The 21,029-nt window shown below is 43.1% G+C and overlaps 1 protein-coding gene across 1 annotated transcript in view; it reads left to right on the top strand.

The window, feature by feature from the left end:
• The window catches only part of FANCM (Fanconi anemia complementation group M), a 114,733-nt gene that overhangs the window by 54,221 nt on the left and 39,483 nt on the right, over window positions 1-21,029 (top strand). The window contains exons 12-17 of the mRNA XM_014936762.1: window positions 1,215-1,449; window positions 4,876-5,033; window positions 5,654-5,806; window positions 17,244-19,236; window positions 20,456-20,535; window positions 20,652-20,720. Of these exons, the coding sequence (XP_014792248.1) occupies window positions 1,215-1,449; window positions 4,876-5,033; window positions 5,654-5,806; window positions 17,244-19,236; window positions 20,456-20,535; window positions 20,652-20,720 (2,688 nt within the window). The remainder of the gene's footprint in view (window positions 1-1,214; window positions 1,450-4,875; window positions 5,034-5,653; window positions 5,807-17,243; window positions 19,237-20,455; window positions 20,536-20,651; window positions 20,721-21,029) is intronic.

Genomic DNA, 21,029 nt, shown 5'->3' on the forward strand with positions numbered 1-21,029 from the left:
AGATCACAAAATAAATTTAATTAAGGAACAATATTGGCTTTGTTTGGTGTTGCTTGGGTTTCTTTTGTTGGTGTTCTGTGGTTTTTGTTTTTTCAAATTGAATCTCCTTCCAGCTCTGTTAACGTGGAGATTCTTCCCCATCACGTAACTTGCAGCTCAGTAATTAACAGTCTCATATTAATTCGTGGGAATTTGTGTTTGGTTTTGGGTTTTTCTGAATCAAACCACTTTAAGGTGCTTCCAAAGAGCATCTGTGTCTGAGGGACGTGGCCACCACGCTGTCAGGTGCAGGGCACACTGTCTGCACCGGTGACCCGCCACGGAGACGCAGAGAAGAGGATTAGGGCAAGAAATATTCAGAGGGGGCACTTTCCTTAGTTTCTCCATCTCTGTCTTGGCTTCTCTGTTGCACAATAAAACCGGAGTGTAATTAAAAGGACTTGGAGCATGTATGACATTAACAAATAATCTTAGGCCTTTTTTTGCGTGACCTCCTTTCTCTGTTTGTGATGTAATCTCATTTACATCATCCCTCTATCCATTGCAGATTGTCACTTCCCCCAGGCAAGGGCTGTTTCTTTTTTCTCTCAAGTGCTGGGCCTACTTTTCATCAGAGCGTAAAAAAAGCTGTACATTGGTTTATATTTCATATTGTTTGCAACTTGAAGAATGACCACTGTTTTTTAGTACTTCTTTAAGGTATTTCCTTGCTTTTTGTTACATTTGCCTTGAATGTTTTACCTAGGCACAGAATGACGGTAGTTCAAATGTCATTTGACTTAGATATTTCAGTATGGAAGCTCTTTAAAAAAAAAAAACAAACATCAAAATGCAAAAAAAAAAAAAACAATTTAGTAGCCAGGTTTTAATGTATAGGTTATCAGATTTTCAATACAGCCTTATTGCTTTGTTGTTTTCATCTCTGTCCTTCTGTTCCTCTTCCCTCTCTGCTTTGTGGAGGCAAGTCAGGAACTTGCAGAAGCAGTGATGTTGCCTGAGCTGGCAGTATCCACACAAGAGGGTGTAAGGTTGGCTTCTGGGGCCTTGCACCATATTTTGTTTTAGCTGTGTTTGGGAAAAAAAAGAAAAAACCCAAAAAGCATCTTGCTGGCGAATATAAACTAACGAGAAGCTCCACCATCACTGAGGTGTTCTTTCACTCCTGATCGAGAAAAACCAATCCAACTTCATATGATTTCTCTGCTCTTTTACAGACCTACAATCAAAGCCAGTGTAACAAAAGGAGCATCCACAAAGCTATTTCAGGAAACAAAATGCTTCACTTCTACCAGCGTAGCCCTCGGATGGTTCCAGAAGGCATAACTCCGAAGCTGCACAAAATGTTTATTACTGCTGAAAAATACGAACCGAGCGATTCCGGAACGTTTTCCAAAGAGAGACGGTCTGGTTCCCTGGGGCACAAATCTGCTCTCTTTTCCTGTGTCACCGGTAAGAGGATTATGGTGCCTCTCTAGGCGCTGTGTAAGCTGCTATCTCCTGTTGTTATATTGCAGTGTATCAGAACCGCCTGCTCCCGGGAGCGCGGGCTCTCCGGCAGAGATGGCCTTGCTGTCACCTGTGGCTGTGCCACCGTGCTGCCTGCTGCCTTAATTCCTCCTCCTTTTCCTTTAGCACACTGAAGTCACAGTTCTCCTTAAACATCCCCACTTCCAATCAGACATTTATTTCATCTTTCTCCATGGAGCTTCTCAGGGAGTCAGTGACTGAAGGTCAGAAACTCGAGCTACGGAGGAGGGAAATGTTCATGGTGTCTTCTGGGAACTGGGGTTATTCAGCCTGGAGAAGAGGAGGCTGAGGGGAGACCTTATTGCTCTCTCCAACTCCCTGAAAGGAGGGTGTAGAGAGGTGGGGGTCGGTCTCTTCTCTCAAGTCACAGGCGACAGGACAAGAGGAAATGGCCTCAAGCTGCACCAGGGGAGGTTCAGGCTGGATATTAGGAAAAATTTTTTCACTGAAAGGGTTCTCAGCCCTTGGAATGGGCTGCCCAGGGAGGTGGTTGAGGCCCCATCCCTGGAGGTGTTCAAAAGACGGGTTGATGTAGTGCTGGGAGGTCTGGTTTAGTGATGATGCTCCTTGTTTGTTGTGTGGGTGTCTATTTTTGTCAGTTAGGTTGACGGTTGGACAAGATGATCTTTAAGGTCCCTTCCAACCTAGAAGATTCTGATTCTGATTCTGAGGAATTGCCATATCTCTCTGTCAGGTGGCATAATTGTCACCTAAGTATTTACTGATAATTCTATACCAAATCTGGTTTTGAGCTTTAACAGTTAGGCTTAATGTTTTTATTAATACAAGAAAAGTATATCTTATTCCTTCATAAATGACAATAGAGCAGAAATGCTTGAAAACCAAGGGATTTTGAAGAAAAGGAGAAAGCAAGGGTAGGACATTTATGAAATGCTCACACCCTTGGAAGAAAATTAATCCAAAAAGAGAAATGGCTCTTCAGCTGAAGCGGTTACATGGGACTGAAATGCTCAGTGAACTGAACACAAGTATAAGATAGGAAGAAAGAGCTAAGTTTTGTAAATACTTGGAAATGGTCGTGCTTGATCTCTCTGGCTAAGTGCTTTCTGTAAATAGCAACTTCTTGAAAGAGGCAGCTCCTAAAAGCCTCAGGAAACTTTGCATTTCAGTACCTGAGTGGTTGGAGTTCAGTGGTTTCCAAATGCTTCTGGTCACAAAAATTGTTATTAGCAAAATCTACATCTGATCTGTTGGCCACCAAAAGGGTGAACACAAAGATGGGAAAAAAGCTATAAAATCATGCAGAAACACACCAGCTTTCCCTTTGGCCTCCAAAGAGTCCATGCATGGCCCAGGCAGAGTCAGTGAAGGAAATCGAGGACAGAATCTACAGGCACAACTTGCAAGAAAATAAGCAGAGCAAAACATGGAATTAAAGTAATCATTTTAGAAAGTGTGTCCTAGAAAATAGAAACAAGAGGCAGCACGTGCATAAAGAAGATAATGTGTTGAATTACCGTATACATACTGTATATATTTGCTTCATTGCTGTATGAAGCAAGGGGCTGCTCCTGATTTTAACAATATTCAAGATAAATCTGAAGAAGAAGAGAAAGAATGGTCTTTATTTCTTGCATTTTCTCCTCTCCTTATTTGTATGCCCCCTTCCACGGTAGACACTTGCAAAAGCTAGCAGTAACAAATGAGCTGTGAGTTGTCTTATTTACACTCCCCTCCTTTTCATTTGTTTCTGAGGTTCCTCGGGGCAGCCCATGGAAGAACAGATGTGCACAGAAATTGCAGTCTCATAGGCAGAAGTGTCATAGGAATTTCAAGCATTCTGCTTTGTTTCTAGTCAAAATTAAATATTTCCTGTTCTTATTAGTTTGATCCAATTTCTATTAATTTCACACTATCCTTCCATTTCAAAACCTATTTCATAAATTTCATCTCTTTGTCAGTACCCGAAGGACACATCATTGCTGTCTTGCCCCATCACTAACCAAGTGTGTTCTTCAATTGAATGAGATTTTCTTCCGAAAGTACAGCAGCAAGAGCAAAAATCCCATTCCAACTTGAGATTCTTTTATCTCTCTATTTTGTATTTTTCAGGTACTGGAAGGCTGCTATTAGGTCTCCCCGGAGCCTCCTCTTCTCTTTTGAGAAAGTGTTGAAAACTAATCAACACTAATTTAGTGTTTTTGAGAAAGCGTTGAAAACTAATCAACACTAATTTAGTGTTGATTAGTTTTTTTCCAGCTGTGAGACTTTTTCTGAACGAGACTTGAGCCTAGTACTCTGAGGGATCTGGTTTTGACTCTCTAATGAACATTGTCAGTCTCTAATGAACATTGTCACACTGCCCCGTGGAGACACAGTCCCTGGCAATTGTCATTTGAGAGGATTGAGAGGTACAGACTGATTCCTCTTCCATGGCATTAATTGAGAATAGAGTGTTGGCTGCAGATTCATCCCAAATCCTGTCTGCAGAGTGATTGTCACATTAACTTAATTATTTTTCTCCAGGCTTCGTCTCTCTGGGCTGAAAGCATCCACATTCTTAACGCGCTCTTAGGCTGATTGTTTGGGTGCTCCTTTGGCAGGGCTGGCTGCTCTGGGGGGTTTGGCACTTGCTTGGCTGGTGGTGGCACCGGGGCTGCTGTCAGCCTGCCAGGAGTGGCACTGGAGGATCCCTCCCAGCCCACAGCACACAGCCCTGGGCTTCACTGAGCTGCCATACGAGCACTCATTTTTGGGTTTATCCAGCAGTGGTGCTCACAGCTGCTCTCTGCTTCCCACTTGCAGTTAGGAGGCAAAATCAAACTCATGAGCCGCTTTTTTTTTTTTTTAATTTCCTTGCTGCTGGGGTGTTTTCATAGTGCTTTTCTTTCTGTCCTTTTCTTCATCTACACGTCCTTAATAGAGAAGATCAGTTCAAAAAATGTCATAACAAATTAATACTGCTTGCCAGTATTTAAAGAGTAACTTAAGAAAAAGAAAAAGGGAAAAATAAAAAAGCTTTCATTTATTTGCAGTTTGTTCCTCAAGGTTTATGAGACCCGTGTTTAGAGCCATATGCCTTCCCTGTTTGCTATACTCCCTTCAGGGCCTGTGGGTATTTGATGTACATACCTCTCTCTATTTAGGTCCATCTGTCTTCTATCTGTATCTTTGTTTTTATGATGCCTCCCCCTCAAAAATGGTTTACTAGATAGATTTATCCATGATTATAACACTTAAACACTGTTTTGCTAGTTGCTTCTCCATATCTGGCACAGAGAAGGTATTTTTTCTTTCAACTGGTATCAAACCAAGTTCTTTTTATTCTGTGTATTCTTTTTCTTCAAATAGATAACCTGTTTCCTCTTCTTGTTTTTCCCCCAATAGGCCAAAAGCAAATCCACCGTCATGAGAACTGGTCTCTGTCACCTGAGGAATTTGAAATATGGGACAGATGTTACAGGATTAAGGAAAAGGATGGAATAAAAGAACCGGTGTTGCCTCAAACTCGGTTTGAAACCTTAGAAAACCTGGAAGAAGTGTCAGTGAGTATAACCTAATGGCAATGTTTCCTTTGGCGTGAGGCCCTAGGGAAACCCTAATTAACAAAGTTAACTAGGAATTTGAAGGAGAATTACATACTAAAAATGTAATTTTGAGAATTATGTGTGGGTTTTTGAGGTAAAGAATTTAAGAGTTAGGTGTTAGAAATGGGTCTTTGAGGTTAGCTCTACAAATTAAAAATACATTAAAAGATCTCTCAAAGTCCATTAATTTCTGTCCCTGTTTCTAAGAATTCCATGCAGGAGGCTGTATTGGTGAGGGATTGTATCCACGCTTTTTCACTCCCTTGTTTGTAGAACTATAAAAGTGCTACTGAAAGAAAAGCTCCAGTTTTACAAGTTCTTTTATGATTCAGAGAAAAAATTTGGAGCTTTTTTGTCATTTCACCACTTACAACAATCCTTGAAAATTCCTTGAAAAGCAGTGACAACACAAAGCATGGAATTGTTCTTATTTAAACCGGAGTGAAACATTTGTGATAACGTTTAGACACGTGCCTGCATTCGGAGTGGTTATGGTCTCTGCCAGAGAAGTGGGCGTTAGTTTTGTTCAACAATTTCTTGATGCAGATCTCCCTGCCAATCTTAATTCTAAACTGCAGAAGCATCAAGAGGAGGCAACTCACGAACTTTCCTTGTCTGAATGGAGAATTTGGCAGAACCGCCCGTTTCCTACCCACGTGGTTGATCACTCGGACCGCTGCTACCATTTTATTGCTGTTATGGAGATGATAGAGCTGATAAGACACGAGCAGGTAAGGCTTTGGCTGGCTGTGAACATGCACAAGTATTTAATGCACAGCCAGACTAATTAAAACATACTAAGTGCTCTATCTCAAGGAGCAAAGTCTCCAAGAGTGATATTAGAAGTTCCAGAGTGTAACAGGAATTGGAAATAATTTTGTATCATGTATGTACATTAAATTAATCCCATAAAAAATTGTACCAGAATGTAATGCCTGTTTTAAGGTGGCTTGTATTGAGGCTTTTTGAGTTTTTTTCTGGGGAAGCTTTAATTAAAAAGGCTAATTGCTCCTAAGAGCTAAAGGATAAGAGAAAGGCAGTCAAACAAAGGGATGAAAACCATCTGGGGGACAGGAATTACTCTTGCTGTCAGTTGTGAGTAGCAGATAAGCCTTTAGAGTGAAGGGCACATACAAGAAGGTGTGTAGAGGTGGATCCGTTGAAGTACTTGAAGACTTCAGTTTTTCACCACACTATCTTTTCCTCTTTTATGTTCCACACATATTGCTTTTTAGTGTGTTGAGGTTTTCTAGGTCATGAGAATCTGTTGCTAAGCTGCCACAGTTTCATGAATAACTAGAGTTATTCAAGTTATCAAGGAAGAGAATAGACACATTGTAGCTGTACTCCTTGCTAGGAAAGTGTATTAATGGCAAGTTGTAAAGAGACTTTCAGAGCTAAGATAAGCTCCTCTGCTTCGTCACAGAACAGTGGCCTTCTTGATTTCTGGGAGAGTCTGTGTTCCCAAGGCAGGGTCAGCAACTTACTGCCAGAGAGAGAGCACTCTGGGGACAGTACAGGCATGGAGAGCTGAGGGAAGTCAAGAGGCAAAGAAAAGGTTAAAAAATGTAGAATTGCTCTTCTAATGGAGGACTTCCCTCCCCACCACCTCGGGCACTTCAAGTGTTTGTGAGTTCAGTTCCCTTTGTGACAGTGCATTGATACCAGCAGTCTGAGCAGGTTCCCAAGCACCTTCAAAGTTGTCGGTGCTAAACCAACATCTGGCACCCTTAAAATAATTTACAGGAGGAAATTTGTTAGTCACCATGCGAGACTTCAGTCTTCTCCCCCAAACTCTGCCAAAGTAGGTGCCAAAAATTATGAGCGAAATTATCAAGGGTTGAGGACATCAAAGCTTCACCGTAATTGTTTCACAAAAGCCAAGGTGCAACATCTCTCCATCTGTTTTGTCAGCGCTGACAGTGGGTTCTTGCGTGCAAGTCTTACTAATGTTTTCTTAAGTCACCCTTGGCTTCTCTGAAAAGCACTGATGGTCTGCCCAAGAGAACCATCCTCCATACGGCCAACACGAGAGCACGTGTGAGGGTGGTGGAGGTGGTTTGGGTTTCCCATTACTACCAGTCTCGTCCTTGTTCAGGCTTCCTACAGCTTCAGTTCCAGAGAAAGTACACACAGAGAGAAAAGGCTGTAATTACACAGTAAATCAGACTAAAGAACCTTTCTATATAAAATGTTTTTTTAAAAAGTATGTCTGTGCTAAGCCATTTGTTGGCTAATGTCACCTGCTTTGCAGGCCATCACTACTACCATAGATAGGTCAGTTGGGAGATCTCGGGTCCAGTCCAGGGCCCGTGTAGACCAGGTGGCTCAGGATCTCAACAAACCAGGCCTTTGGGATCTCCAGGGCTGGAACCCCTCAGCTTCTCTGAGCCCCTGGTTCAGCCTTCGATCACCCTCATGGTGAAAACATTTCTCCTGATATCAGATCAAAATTTTCCTTGTTCCATGTTGTGCCCCTTAGCTCCAGCCTGGGTGTATCTCCGGGAGGCCTGGCCCTGTCTGCCCTCTGCTCTCACACAAGATAGAGATGACAATAAGGCCCCTCTCTTCTTGAGGCTGAACAGAGGTCCCTTGTCTGCCCTTGTACATCCATGTGCTCCCACCCCATGACAGTTTTGGCTGCCTCTGCTGGACTGGATCCAGCCCGAGATGCTACTTATACTGGGTGCCCCAAACTAGGCTGAGCTCTCCAGATGTGGCCTCACAGAGGATTAATGGAGGAGAATAATCACTTCCCTTGCCCACTCTCTTGCTGAAGGAGCCCGGGTGCCATCCTCTTTGCTGCCACAAGGGCACACTGCTGTCTCATTTTTCTGTCCTGAGGTTTCTGGCATCCTGTTGAGGACCCTCCAGAGAGCCCTCGAGCATGTCACCAGCTTCCTGTCTCCTGGTGGCATCTGCAGACCTACTGAATGTGCTCTGTGCTGTAGTCATGGTCAGTAGTAGAAATGTTAAACACTAAAACCCCCTGAGAAGCACTCCTGGCAGCTATAGCCACTACCAGGACTTCATACCAGTCCTCAAAACGCTTCAATCATGGTGGTCCAGCCAGTTTTCTACCCACCCGTATTGTCCAAGCCGTATCTCGGGAGTTTTGCTAGGAGAATGTGCCAGAACTGGCTAAAGTCCAGGTAAAGAACATCCACTGCCCTTCCCTTGCCCCCAGAGCTGGTCCCATCTTCATGAAAGGCAGCATTGAATCCTGCACCCCACGTGTTCTGCGTGCTGCTTGGGGTATTTGCCTGGATGTTTGCTTACGGGCTGGATTAGAAGTTTGTAATTTAAACTTAAAATTGGAATAAATATTCATGTAGCATTGTGATTTGATACACTGAGATTTTCCTTATGATATAGTATTCCCAACGCTAGCGTGTATAAAATCAGGTCATATAAAATCAGGATCTTTCAAAAATCAAGCAAGCTTTGCCAAAACCTGATTATGTCACGTTGACCTCTGGGGAGACGTGGATGGTTTACTTTGGCGGTAACTACTACACTGATTATTATATTTTTTTGTCTAGTAGAGTGCTTGTTGTTAGAAGAAAATATTAATTTTTTTTCAATTTCTGCACAGCTACTAAGGCATGTTGGTAGAGGTGGCTGTGTCTTGGCTGTGCTCCTGCCTGATGCTGTGCATTAACACAGAGGTTGGGATGGCTTCATTCAGGCTTGGTGTTCTACCACACCTCTGGCCAAGGGATTCTTGGTGAAGGCTGTTTCTAAGCAAGTTGGAGCTCTGGGAAGCTTGGCTTCACCGTCGTGTTCAGCTGTGGTTTGACAGTGCAGGACACACTGCTGTTAGAGTGGGACAGCACAACGGGCTCTTACAGCCTCCAGGAAATTGACCTTTAGCAGAAGTTAAGCCTGTAAAAAGCTACCTAAAATGTTAGTCTTGTCTGAAAATAAGTGGATGGAAACCATAGTGCCTTTAGCAGCGAGGCAAAAGGGGTTTGCACATATGTACTGTGCATCCAAGTTCCTGCTATAAATATTCCATTGCCAAATATACCCCTGCTAATCTGTCTGACGTTCATTTACAGTTCTTAATAGCAGAGGGATTTAAGACAAATGCGAGTTGAAGCTATTTCCTTAAATAACTAAGATATTGAACTTCAAACCACAGTCCTATTGATTAGTTTCTTACTGAGGGATAAAATCTAAAAACAGGCAAATCATTATTTTTCTATGAATAACCAAATGATCTGGAAGTTTCTGATGAAACTAATTATTTCTTGGGGAGAATCTCATTCAGAGATTAGTAATAACTTAATGCGAGCCAGCTCAGGAGGTGTTGGTGTGTTCTTTATGGGTGTCTTCTGTTACAGAAGAAAGCTCAGGAATTCACTGATAAGTAGCTTTCCTTTCCTTGTACCCCTTCAGTGACTCCAAGAAACCTCCTGTGCAGTTGTGTTTGCATAATAAATTTTAAAAAGTCAATTAAAAACCTTAGATATTTTTAAATAGATGAAGTGAAAATGTTTTTTTTGGGGAAAAAAAAAAGAATATTGTATTTATATGCTCTTAAAAACTTAGAGAAGAAGTTGGCACAATCAAAAGAAAATTACAAAGTAAGAGAAATCCCAAATGTGAGCCCTGCGCCAGGCACATCCACCGCAGCAAAGCCTTTAATGCCCGTGGGGCTTTATTACTACAGCAACGGGACCTGGGCAGATGGGATTGGATTTTCTACTCCCCACAAGCAGGGATTTTTTGTGTAACATGGTAACAAATCAAGTTGTCCTTATGCAAAATAATTCAATAGCTTTTACAAGCATTTTTGAAAATTAAACTGTACTGTTTGGAAACAAGGTCAGGGCAAAGTAATCATTTTTATTGAAATGCTCTTTGTCCAAGTTTCTGAGGACGAAGAGCAGGAAATACTGAAGTGCAAGTGCATTGGCTTTTTCCCTGGGAGGGGGGCAATTCTTAGGGACTTGGTAAAAGCCAGAATGTTGTCAGGGGTGGGAGGGTGTGGGAGGGGGACCATTCCCCACCTCGGAGTTGGCAGCGTGAGCTTACAGTCCTTAATTTTTCTCTCTGGAAAGACACAGAAAACCCAAAGACTCTCGTTCGAAGGATTCTGTTTCTTTTTCACTCCAGTCATCTCTGGCACCAAACTCCATGGGAGACAGGGTTTGGGAGCTGAACCCAGAACAACTGCCACAGAAGTCATCTTGGCATCTATCATCTGTCTTTGGTTGCCATTCTCGGGATGAAATGCCCGGCAGCAGGGAAGATGTTCCCAGGATTCCCTAAAATTCCAAAGAACCTGAAGAGGCTTTCCATGATTTGAAGTTATAAATCAGACATGGTTTAGGGGGGACAATGAAATATTTTGATTTATTTTTTTTTTTAGACTCTCATTGCCAGTCTCTGGTTAAAATCCCGATCTGAGATGTGGCGAGAGTTCTTCCCAGCCAGTAACAAATAATTTTAGGTGGCAAATGATGTTTAATTACAGCGTTTATGACAAGAGGGACTAACCCATCTGCGGAACTGCAGGTTTGTACCGTGGGGCTCTGTTATTGTCTGGGCACTGAATCTGGCTGGAAGAGCAGAGAACAGATAATCAGGGCAAATCCTCTGTGTTGGGATGCTCAGAAGCAGGCTCTGCAGAGGGGGCAGAACACCCCGAGAGGAGCACGGCAGGAAGGTGGCAGGGTGTTTGTTTTGTTCTCAGACAGGAAGGCTGCCAGGGACAACCTGCCAGACCAAAAAACCTCAGCTCTCCAATTAAAATAGTTTCTCTGTGCCCATATTGATTCTTCTGATCTCGGTGCCAAATGATTTGAGCCTGGGCGCTAATTGAGACCTGCTTTAGGTCGTTCAGACCTTTAATTGCAGGTGCTTTCTGTTTTTAACGATCCTGTGGGGTTTTGTGCTGGCAGTGAGAAGGGAGGGTGAGTAGGGCAAGGATTCTGGGGTGTCACCATGTGTGAGGGACACAGGACTGAGCAGCTGGTGTGGCACCTGGGCGGGCTTAGCTGCCTTAATTGGAGCTGGTGTCTCTGCCCCTTTCGGGGGAACTCGGTGTCCCTCGCCAGCCCTGCCTGAAGCCTTTCTACCTCAGGTGCAGGCAAACCAGCCAAAAATAGTCTTCCCACCAAAATCAAGTGATCTCATTTTTTGGAAGAACATGCCATGATATTACATCTTACAGAAACCAAATAGAATATCAAGAGGGGGTTACCAACTTACATCTGCAGGCGAGAGGAGCTTGGTGTGTTGGGTTTGTCCCCTTGGCATTTTGTTTGTTTAAGGGTGCGTGTGTGTGTACAGTAATGTTGCCTTTAGGTTTCTGGGTTGAAAATAGTTGTGTGCTGTATTTCAAAGTACTTCTGTCTGTTGTTCCTTACGCTCTTGCAGAAGCCTGATTTGGCACAGCTCTTCTGCAGCCAGTGTGCCAGGAGGGAGCAGTTGTCATAGCCTTGGGGCTGGTGCTACTACACACCAAACCTCCTTGAGGATGCTTACTACTTATGTTTGGAGAGGGGATATTAGTTTAACATTGCTTTTAATATTGTACTAATGCACCGGTGACAAAGTTTAGTGCAATATAATCACTTTTATTTAGAACACTGAACTGCTGCTGTAGTTGAAAAACTCCTTTAGATGCAACAGCCTTGCTGTCTGCCTGGATACCTGCTGCTGCTTGTATTTTAAATATTGGCATGGAAATGCAGTGAGCTTAGGAAATTATTGTGGGCACTGGGGTTCAGGAACGTTTCTGTTTATAAAGTAACCAGTTATTAACCCATGGATTTATTTATTTGGTGCTTTGGACGTTCTTCAATGTTCCCTCTTTCCTCTGTAGCCTCCTTAATGGTACCTGTTCCCACAATCACTGGGTACATACCCTGTATTTTGCTAATGAATATTCCTTTTTAGGAATCTTTCAAGTGTTTTATTGTGTAGCTGTTTGCTGTATAGACAGACACTCTCTCAGACGAGAGCATCAGCAGAAGCAGCAGAAGCAGATCAGTGAGGAGCAGGAGCAGATGAGAACCCTTTGAGGATTCCCGGGGCTCGGATCAGCACCAGGGTACGGGAGCAGGAGGTGTTAATGCTGCTGGGGTTTGGAAAAGGGTGCTGGGGGGCTGCATGGGAGAGTCTGGGATTCATTCCAGGCCAGCTGCCCAGAAGCAAAACAGCAGCAGAATTAGTAGAGAGAGACATCAGTGATGTGATAGAGTTAGGAAGGGGAAATTGTGGTCCCTCTGTTCCTTAGGTTTCTTTCATGAATCAACTAAATATATTTTTAAGGGTCATCTGATGAAATATACTTGAACTTCCAAAGTTTCTGATGGTGTCCCTTCCCCTAGAGTCTCTTCTGGAAACGAAGCAATCGTGGAAAAGGAGGGATTGATTATCCTGTTCATTAACCGGTTCCTGAAAGGTAGAAATAATGGCCTGTGCTCCGCCAGCAGGGAGGTCAGCAGTGAAATCACTTAAGCATCAAAATTGTTTAACCTGATTGCTAAAAGGCATGATTTTTACAGCAGTAAAAAATTATTTTTGGTTATAAAGATGGAATAAATTTCATGAAAAATCACCACGTGAGCAAGTTCTAAAAAGCTGGAGAATTATATTCTGTATCAGTAAGTTTGAAATTGAGTGAAGGAGAGAGCTGCCTTAGCCAGGAATGAGTTGTTTTGGATACTTCTGTGTAAACATTAGTTGAGTGATCACTGGTATTCCAAAAAGGGATTGGAATTTCAGAAATCAGTGGGAAAAGTAGTATAAAATAAAGCAGGAAAAATTTTGTTATGGTAAAAATATGTCATATGCCCATGCCTTGTACCATACACTTGTCATTCCACTGGACTGGAATATCTGCTTTGGTATCTGCTCAACCTACTCAAAATACTGGGGGAAAACCACCAGCCTTACTGTTGAGATAGTTGTTAATAGTCATGCTAAAACATAATTAAACCAGAAAATATACCCATTGCCACCACGGGATTTAACACTGGGTGTGAAAGCTGGGAATCCCAAAGCCCTTCTTCACTAGAGCTAACAAAAAACCAGTTCTGAAGATGGGAGCTGGTTTGTGTCAGAAAACACTTACATGCTGGATGTTCGTGCTGTTTCTCCCTCCGTTTCAATCAAGCTTTCCATTAAAGGGGTTATAATTGTTAAAATCTATATTGTGTCTGTTCACAGACATATCTTTTCATTTTTAAATAGCAAACTCACCAGGGTTTTGGCAGACGTCTGAATCTCATTAGACAATGTATGTCCAAAGCAGCTTATGAGGAGAGAGAGGTTAATTTTAATTTTTATATTAGATGCCTTAAATTTAAGTGCTAGAAAACAGAGTGTATATGTATGTATATATACATATGTATATCTGTGTATTAGAAATGAAAGTCATAATATCCTAAGTTTACTTCTTCCTTTTTATTTTCTATATGAAAAAAACTATTCCTTTTTAAACTGAATCAGTAATTAATTGTAAGCAAGGTCATTAGTTGAGTACAATAATATTAGAGCAATGCCTGGTTTCTCACTCCTGTGTGACCTATTTACTGGGTGGCTGGTACACACTGGGGCTTACCAGGCTATAGAAGAGCTGATCAGGTCATTTAAGATTCTACGAGTTGCACACATTCAGGCTAAAATGTGATAATTATAATTCTGTCCTTTCATTCCATCAGTATTAACTGGGCTCACTGGGAGAAAGTATTTTGTTTGGGAGAAAGTGTTTGGAGTGCCTGAGTGGAACTGGGACAGTTACATAACCCCATGTAAGCCCGAAATTGGGTTACTCCAGTTTGTCCCAGATGCTATATTTGTCCTCTGGACTGTTGTCCTGGCACACAGCACTTCTGCCACACTTGCCTTTTTTTGTTCTTTTTTTTTTTTTTTTTTTCCCCCCAGTTAGAACACAGTCATGGGTATGTGCAGTGGCCTGATGAAGTTCTTTGCTGTAACAGCTCCTCACTCCCTGTTTCTGTGTCGTACCCAATTACTCATCCATGCAAAAAGTCTCCCTGGTTTGCTCTCTCTGTTTAACTTCAGGGTAAGGATAAGCTTCAGTTAAGGGTAAGGGCAGAGCAACGGACATCATCTACCTGGGCTTGTGCAAAGTGTTTGACACTGTCCTGCATGACATCCTGGTCTCTAAATTGGAGAGATGTGGGTTTGATGGGTGGACCAGTTGGTGGATAAGGAGCTGTCTGGGTGGGTGCACTCAAAGGGTTAAGGTCAACGGCTTGATGTCCAAGTTGCGACCAGTGATGAGTGGTGTTCCTCAGGGGTTGGTACTGGGACTGGTGGGGACCTAAAGGGGCTCCAGGAAAGCTGGAGAGGGTCTCTTGATCAGGGAGGGGAGCCCTAGGATGAGGGGGAACAGTTTTAACCTGAAAGAGGGGAGATGGAGCTGAGATGTGGAGAAGAACTTCTTTGGTGTGAGGGTGGTGAGAGCCTGGCCCAGGTTGCCCAGAGAAGCTGTGGCTGCCCCATCCCTGGAGGGGTTCAAGGCCAGGTTGGAGGGGGCTTGGAGCCACCTGGTCTGGTGGGAGGTGTCCCTGTCCAGGGCAGGGGGTGGCACTGGGGGGGCTTTAAGGTCCCTTCCAACCCGAACCATTCTATGAAGCTTATTTGAAGATTTTGGCAGGGACTTTTTGAAGGCCTTTCAGAAAGCTGGGAGGGTGGTACATATGAGTGTATCATAATGTTTTTGCTTGTTGGTCTCTTTAGAGAAATCTGCTTCTTTTGATTTCAAAGGCAAGACTGACACTTGTGAAGAAGACTCACCCAGTAATTATATTTTCTGTTATAGCTTATAATGATCTACTCAGTATGGATATAAGGTTAGCAACCTCTTAGCTTCCTCCCTGACCATTAAAAAATGGCATCAATTTGCCACCACCTGGCTCCTGAGGTGTGTAAGCAAGAGATCAGGTGCCACCTGGTAACCAACTCAGGAACTTCATTCTGGAGTTTCTGAAGGTGCTCTGATGACGTGGTACAGTTCTGTTACCTCCTCCCGTCCGAAACCTACAACTTTGTGTTTGCCCATATGAAAATATAAATGGTTTGCTCCTATCTGCTCTACCTCTGGTCCAGTCGTGATTTGAATGATCCTTTTACCAATTCACAACCCTCGTCTTTTCCTGCAGGATTGAATAGTTTCGCTTTAGTTCGGGTTGTTTAAAAACTGCCTAACAACCCAGGGCCAAGAGTGGTCTGTGCTGGTGCCTCTTGGAAGTGTATTGGGTGGGAAGAGCATCACCTGGCTCAGTGAGGTTCAGGGCTTTGGCAGCTAATCACTCTTAAATCTGTTTAATGTATCTGGTGTTCTTATAATGCTTGGATAGTTTAATTGAAATATTCTGCAATATTCAGTCATTGCTTACATAGATCTAAACACATCGTTATCAGCACCGTTATCTTCTCAACCAAACGTGTCATCTCCTCAGCTGACATTGTGAGTTAATTGCACCAGGTCCTGTTGGTTGTTGGTCTTTCTCCTCTTTGATTTCATACAAAGACTTCCATATCTTGATTCTGTGCTTTGGCTGAGCTTGAGGGAAGCTAATTATTTAGTACCTACACATATCAAAATCATCCTTTAAGCTTTTCATAGTACTTGTTTTCCTCGCTATTTTGGTAGATCCTGCCTTACTTATTCTGCATATATGATCCTTTCTGTGGCACGTATATGAAGTTAGTGGCAAAATATAAATGTATTATGATGATGAGGAGAGAGAAAATGCTGTTCATACTGGATGGTGTGCTTTATCCCCTGCGAACGGGCAGGATGGGATCAGTCCCAAATGCACGGAAGGTGGCTATGAATCCTGTTTTCCAGGAACATATTTAGACAAGCCAGGCAGCAGCAGGTGTAGGTAGGGTTATTTCTGCCGTGTGTAATGGGGCAGAATGACTTCCCAGAGTATTTTCCAAACCTTGTTTTCCATGATCGACTCCTCTGGCTCCTGGAAGGCATCTGGCAGTACGAGGTGGTGTCACAGCAGCTCCAGGTCTGTGGCAACCCCAACGGCTTAATTTCTTCAGTGTCTCTTTGGAAAGAGATGTTGTTGTCACAGTGTCATTGGTTAGAGCAGTTCTGGGAGCTTCCTTAGCGACTTAACATTTGGAGAATGTTACTTTATATATAAGTAGAGGGGCAGGTAACCTCTTACTGTAAAGGTCAGTTTTATTATCCACTATTCTATAAAGGTGCCTTGTTTAATTTCAGGGATTAATGACTCTAAGGGTTCATCTGACTGAACTGCCAAAAAATAATTGCACCTTCTGGTTAGATCTTACATCTTCATTTTTATTTTTTATTAGTGAAACAGGCTTGAACTTGAAGGAGTATTTCAAGCCATTGCTTCCAGAGCCTCATTTGACCCCTACTGTTCCTTTTGGAGATTGCATGCATTAATTTTGAAATCTTAATTTAAAGGAGAGAGTGAGAAGGTCAATAAAGAAATAGCTTTTCAATCCAGGCAGTGCTTGTATGGATACCTCACTGGGAGGGGTGGCAAAGTCTATTGGGCTTTCTCCCAAGTATATTTTTCAAAGAACTGGTTGCCTAGGTCTTTTTGAACAGAATTGATTAATCTTTTCGAACAGAAGATTAATTAGCATCTGTGAAAAAATAAGTTCAGAGTATGTGAGTGAGAAGTTCTTAATGTGCCATCAATGGCAGTAGCCAAATTACAACAATAGTACAGAGGGACCTGTGGCTCACTTGTGCTTGAGTGAGTGTTTCTTCTGCTCTCGGCACCTTTCCCAATGTGCTGGTGCTCCAGGACTGCAGCCTGTGAGGTGTGACATGGGGCCCTGCACGCTGTATTGGCCAAGTGACATTGCTGAGAGCTGTGCCCATCTGCACCGCACCGTGCAGAACATGGTGTGTTGGGCTCTGTTAAATGCCATCCTTATTTACACGTGGTATCTTCTGGGCTCTCTGAAACACTCAGGTGTGACTACCCAGGCATGGGTTTGCAGCTTTTGCCAGCAAACGTTTTGTTTGGAAGTTGTGACCTCGAATGCAAAGCATTTTCCTTTTTCTCCTTTCTAATAACCTTTAGGAGCATGAAAACCTTTGTCGCTTGTTTTAAATATCCCTGTGACGAGTCCTTGTAAGCCTGTGTGTGTTTGTAGTAAATGTTGCTCTGTGTGTGTCACCAGGGAGACTGCAGCTATGAACTGGAGATTCAGCCTCACTTACGTCTGGAAGATGTTACTGTTGGAAGGAAGAAGAGGCATCCTTCTGTGCCCAGCTCCACCGCGGGTCAGAGAGCACGCTCCTCCAGGAGAGACATGGCACACAGATCGAAAGTAACATCATTTTTACCCGATACAAACGAGAGTAGGAGTGAACTCTTTACCACGTTTAAAATGACAAAACCAAAAAAGAGTCCCAAAAGAACTTCTGGACCAAATTTAGAAGTACCTGTGTTGCCTACAGGTACTTCAGCTTCTTGCTCGGCAAGCAGCCTTGCTCTGGGTGAAAATATGGACCAGGGCAGTCCAAAGGATGAGGAACTAGCGGTGACGTTTGACTTAAATGAATTTATTGACCTGTGTGACAACAGTGACAGCACTATAATTGATGAAAGTGCAGCAGCAAAGGAATACAAAACTGGAGGTAAAGCTTGTAGCTCACTGGGAACAAACCACGCAGACTCGGGTTATAGCAGCTTCACAGCTGAGAAGTCACCCGTCTCCTCTGACTTATTTTATCTTCCCGAATCATACGTGGATTCATTTGCACTTGTGAGACCATCTGAGGAACCTGCTTGGTTAAAACAAATGGTTTCCCATGTGGAAAGGCTTTTATCCCAGTGTCCTCCCTTTTTGAATAAACTTTATGATTTTGAAAACATGATGAGAAATGAAGAAACACTATATCCTTCTCAAAAAGCTATTTCTGGCAGTTATTCAGAGAGACTGCAGGACAGAGTCTTTCCTGCGCCCCCAGAAGCTGATCCATCACTGCTGCTCTCGGGAAGTCCTGAACCCAAAGTCTCCAGGGAATTGGCTTCTGTAAGTACCTGTTCTTCAAAACCTGCAGCATCTTCTGAGCCTGCTGCTGGTAACGCCAAAGAGGGACTTCACTGCAATGACAGCTTTGGCAGTCTGTTTGACAACAAAGAATTCACTGAAATTCAAAAGACAACTCCAACAATAAGTCATACTCTGACCAATAACACTCTGACCAATAACCCTTCAAATAAGAATTTTGTTCAAAAAGATGAAGAACATCTTGAAGTGAACAAGAATAATGTGATTATTGCTGAAGAGCAGAGTATACATCTGTTTGAAGATGAGCACCTTTATGACCCAAATAATGGGAGTTTTTCTGTGAAAAACAAGCGTTTGGCAGGGCCAGATTCCAGAGGGAATGGTTTTAGGCTGGTTGCAGAGCGTGGCCCCGAGAGGTCTCCATCAGAGGGGTGCTGTGAGGGCACTGATGGGACCTCCAAGGAGCAGCCAATGGTGGGTGACACCTCTACCATGGGAGCGTGGGGAGATGTCAGTGCGACCCAGCAGGCTCTGGGGAGCGACCATCTCTATGACTGTTCCCAAGAACTCTTTTCTGTGAACTTTGATCTGGGATTTTCCATCGAAGACTGTGAGAATGACATCTCTGAAGAAGATATAAATACTGATAATACCAGAGAATGCGGTGGCGCCTGGGGCAGTCGTGCAGGTGGTACATCCACCGAAGAGAAAACACAATCACTGACCGATACCTCCAGACTCGAAACATCACCCAAGTGGGATTGCAGAAGCCTGGAGAGAAGAGCTGTTTCCACACCCCTGGGGTTCCAGAGGAGCAGTGTTGGTGCCAGAGAGGGGGCTGAGGCTGCTGCTGCTGCAGGGCCTTCCTCGGAGCAGGGAGCCAGGAGAACGGGAAGGGGCTCACCTGAACCTTTGGCTTCTGCACTTTCCACCCCTACAAGCAGAAAGGCTAGGAATAGTGAAGTTATCAGAAGAATTCCTATCAATGTCTTCTCTAGTGCCAGGGAGGAAATTCCCAAGATGACTCTTGCAGAGCATAGCCCACGTGGGCAGAACTTTGGGAGTTCAGCCATGGATGTACTTGGCTCCCCTTTAGGAAGAGCCAAAACCCTGGAAGACACCAACCATCATAGTTCACGTGTGTGTCCTGCTGCAGGTAGGGATTCCAGTGTACAGTTACTTCATACCTTTGTCTTACAAATATTGACTGACTGTGGGCTCTATCCTGCTTTTATTTCCTCCCTGCTGTCTTTTTCTGGTTTAGGACCAATGTACCATTAAAAAATACTTTGTATTCAGGCATTGCCAATATACGAATGACCATCATTCTTCCCTCGTAGGTCACTTACAGGTCACGTTCACACCCTTTGTTGTATTTATCTCTGAATAACCTTGAATTACTTTCAAAATAACTCAGGCCTAATAGTACTTGGCCTGATTCACAGCACACATTGAGTTTTTCTGAATGGTTTTGTCACTGTCCTTAAACATTGAAACAAAGCATAAACAGGCCTTTTGGTGGTTAAAGCATCTTTTTTTTTTCCTTCTCTTTGAATTTGTCTGATTGTCATCACTCCCTGACGATGGGGGATTGTAGGATGCCATCTTTCTTCCTGAGTAGTTTGCTGAATTAAAAAATTATAATCTATTTATTAAAAAATAGATTAAATTGTAATCTATTTAATAAAAAAAATAATAAAAAACACCAAAAAAAAACCACCCCAAAAACAAAACCACAAAAAGAAGCAAGTTGCTGTTTTAGAATTGCAGGGTTAACGGTGAACCTGGATCAGGTAGTTAAGGGCTTTGTCTGGTTGGGTCTTGAAAACTTCCCTGGGCAGTTAATGATAGGTATGGATATTTAACTGTGTTATTTTAGAAGGGGAAAGTTTGGGAATGTTATGCTTTTCCTTAAAGAAATTCAAGCCTTTTGAGCGATTTAGTCAGGACCAACTCTCCATCCTCCCTGGCAAGAGGATTGGCAAGAGGAGTTTCCAGTGAGTTCTGGGGTTGTTTCAGTGCACCCGAAGGGACGGGTGTTACAAAAGGCTTCCAGAAGTGTGACTCTTGCTCAGCTTTTAAGGACTTCTCTTGGTTTCATTTCTCACCTCCCTTTTGTGTGTGTGTGCTGCCGGGGGTAATCACTGCCGCTCCGAGACTCTCCAGGGAAGCAGGATTTATTGTCCAGCTCAGCTGGAGATTATTTATTTTGATTAACAAGGCTAAAGAGAACAATATTTGCCACATAGATCAATAAGTAATCTCCTTTGGAGGTACTTTTATAAGAGGGGCAGATTTTGATTGCTCAGTTATAGCAATATTGACTTGGGAACAGTGCATTTTCTTGTGACTGTTGTTTACTATTTTTGCTGCAGGAACCAGCAGCGAGAGCGAAGAGGAGATCGTTTTCCAGAGAAAAAATAGGAAAAAAAAGAATGTTTTGAAGTCTCCTGATGTGAGTCACAGAAAAAAAGGAAAAATAACAAACTGAAAAAGATGAGGAGCGAAGTGGCAAGTCAAACAGCACGACCAGGCTGCCCGTTGCAGTGACCCTTGTTTGTGTTTCCCCAGGGGCTGAGTGAGAGTGACTTGGAGTCGCCGATTCCTGCCGTCAGAAAGCGCCGACACCCCCTTAACGTGGTCAGTGCCTGCTCCAGTGAGAAATAGTGCAACTCCTTTATGGAGTGTATAGCTAAACATTTGCTCTTTCTCCAGTCAGTAGGCCATTGTTCTTATTAAAAATATTTGATGCCATCTGACCCAAGGCCTATTAGAATGGAATTGCTTTCCTGCCTTCAGCTCTTCCCTGAGGTCTCCAGGGATGACTTTGGAGTTGGTGTTTGGCAGCGAAGCGCTGGGATAGGAGAGCTGAGCCTCTCCCTTTGTGAAAGGCACTACAAGAACCTTTCTTCCACAAAGCTTCAAAGCAAAAAAAAAAAAAAAAAAGAC

The sequence above is a fragment of the Calidris pugnax genome, unplaced genomic scaffold, assembly GCF_001431845.1.
Source record: "Calidris pugnax isolate Ruff unplaced genomic scaffold, ASM143184v1 scaffold10, whole genome shotgun sequence".
Classification (NCBI taxonomy): Eukaryota; Metazoa; Chordata; class Aves; order Charadriiformes; family Scolopacidae; genus Calidris; species Calidris pugnax.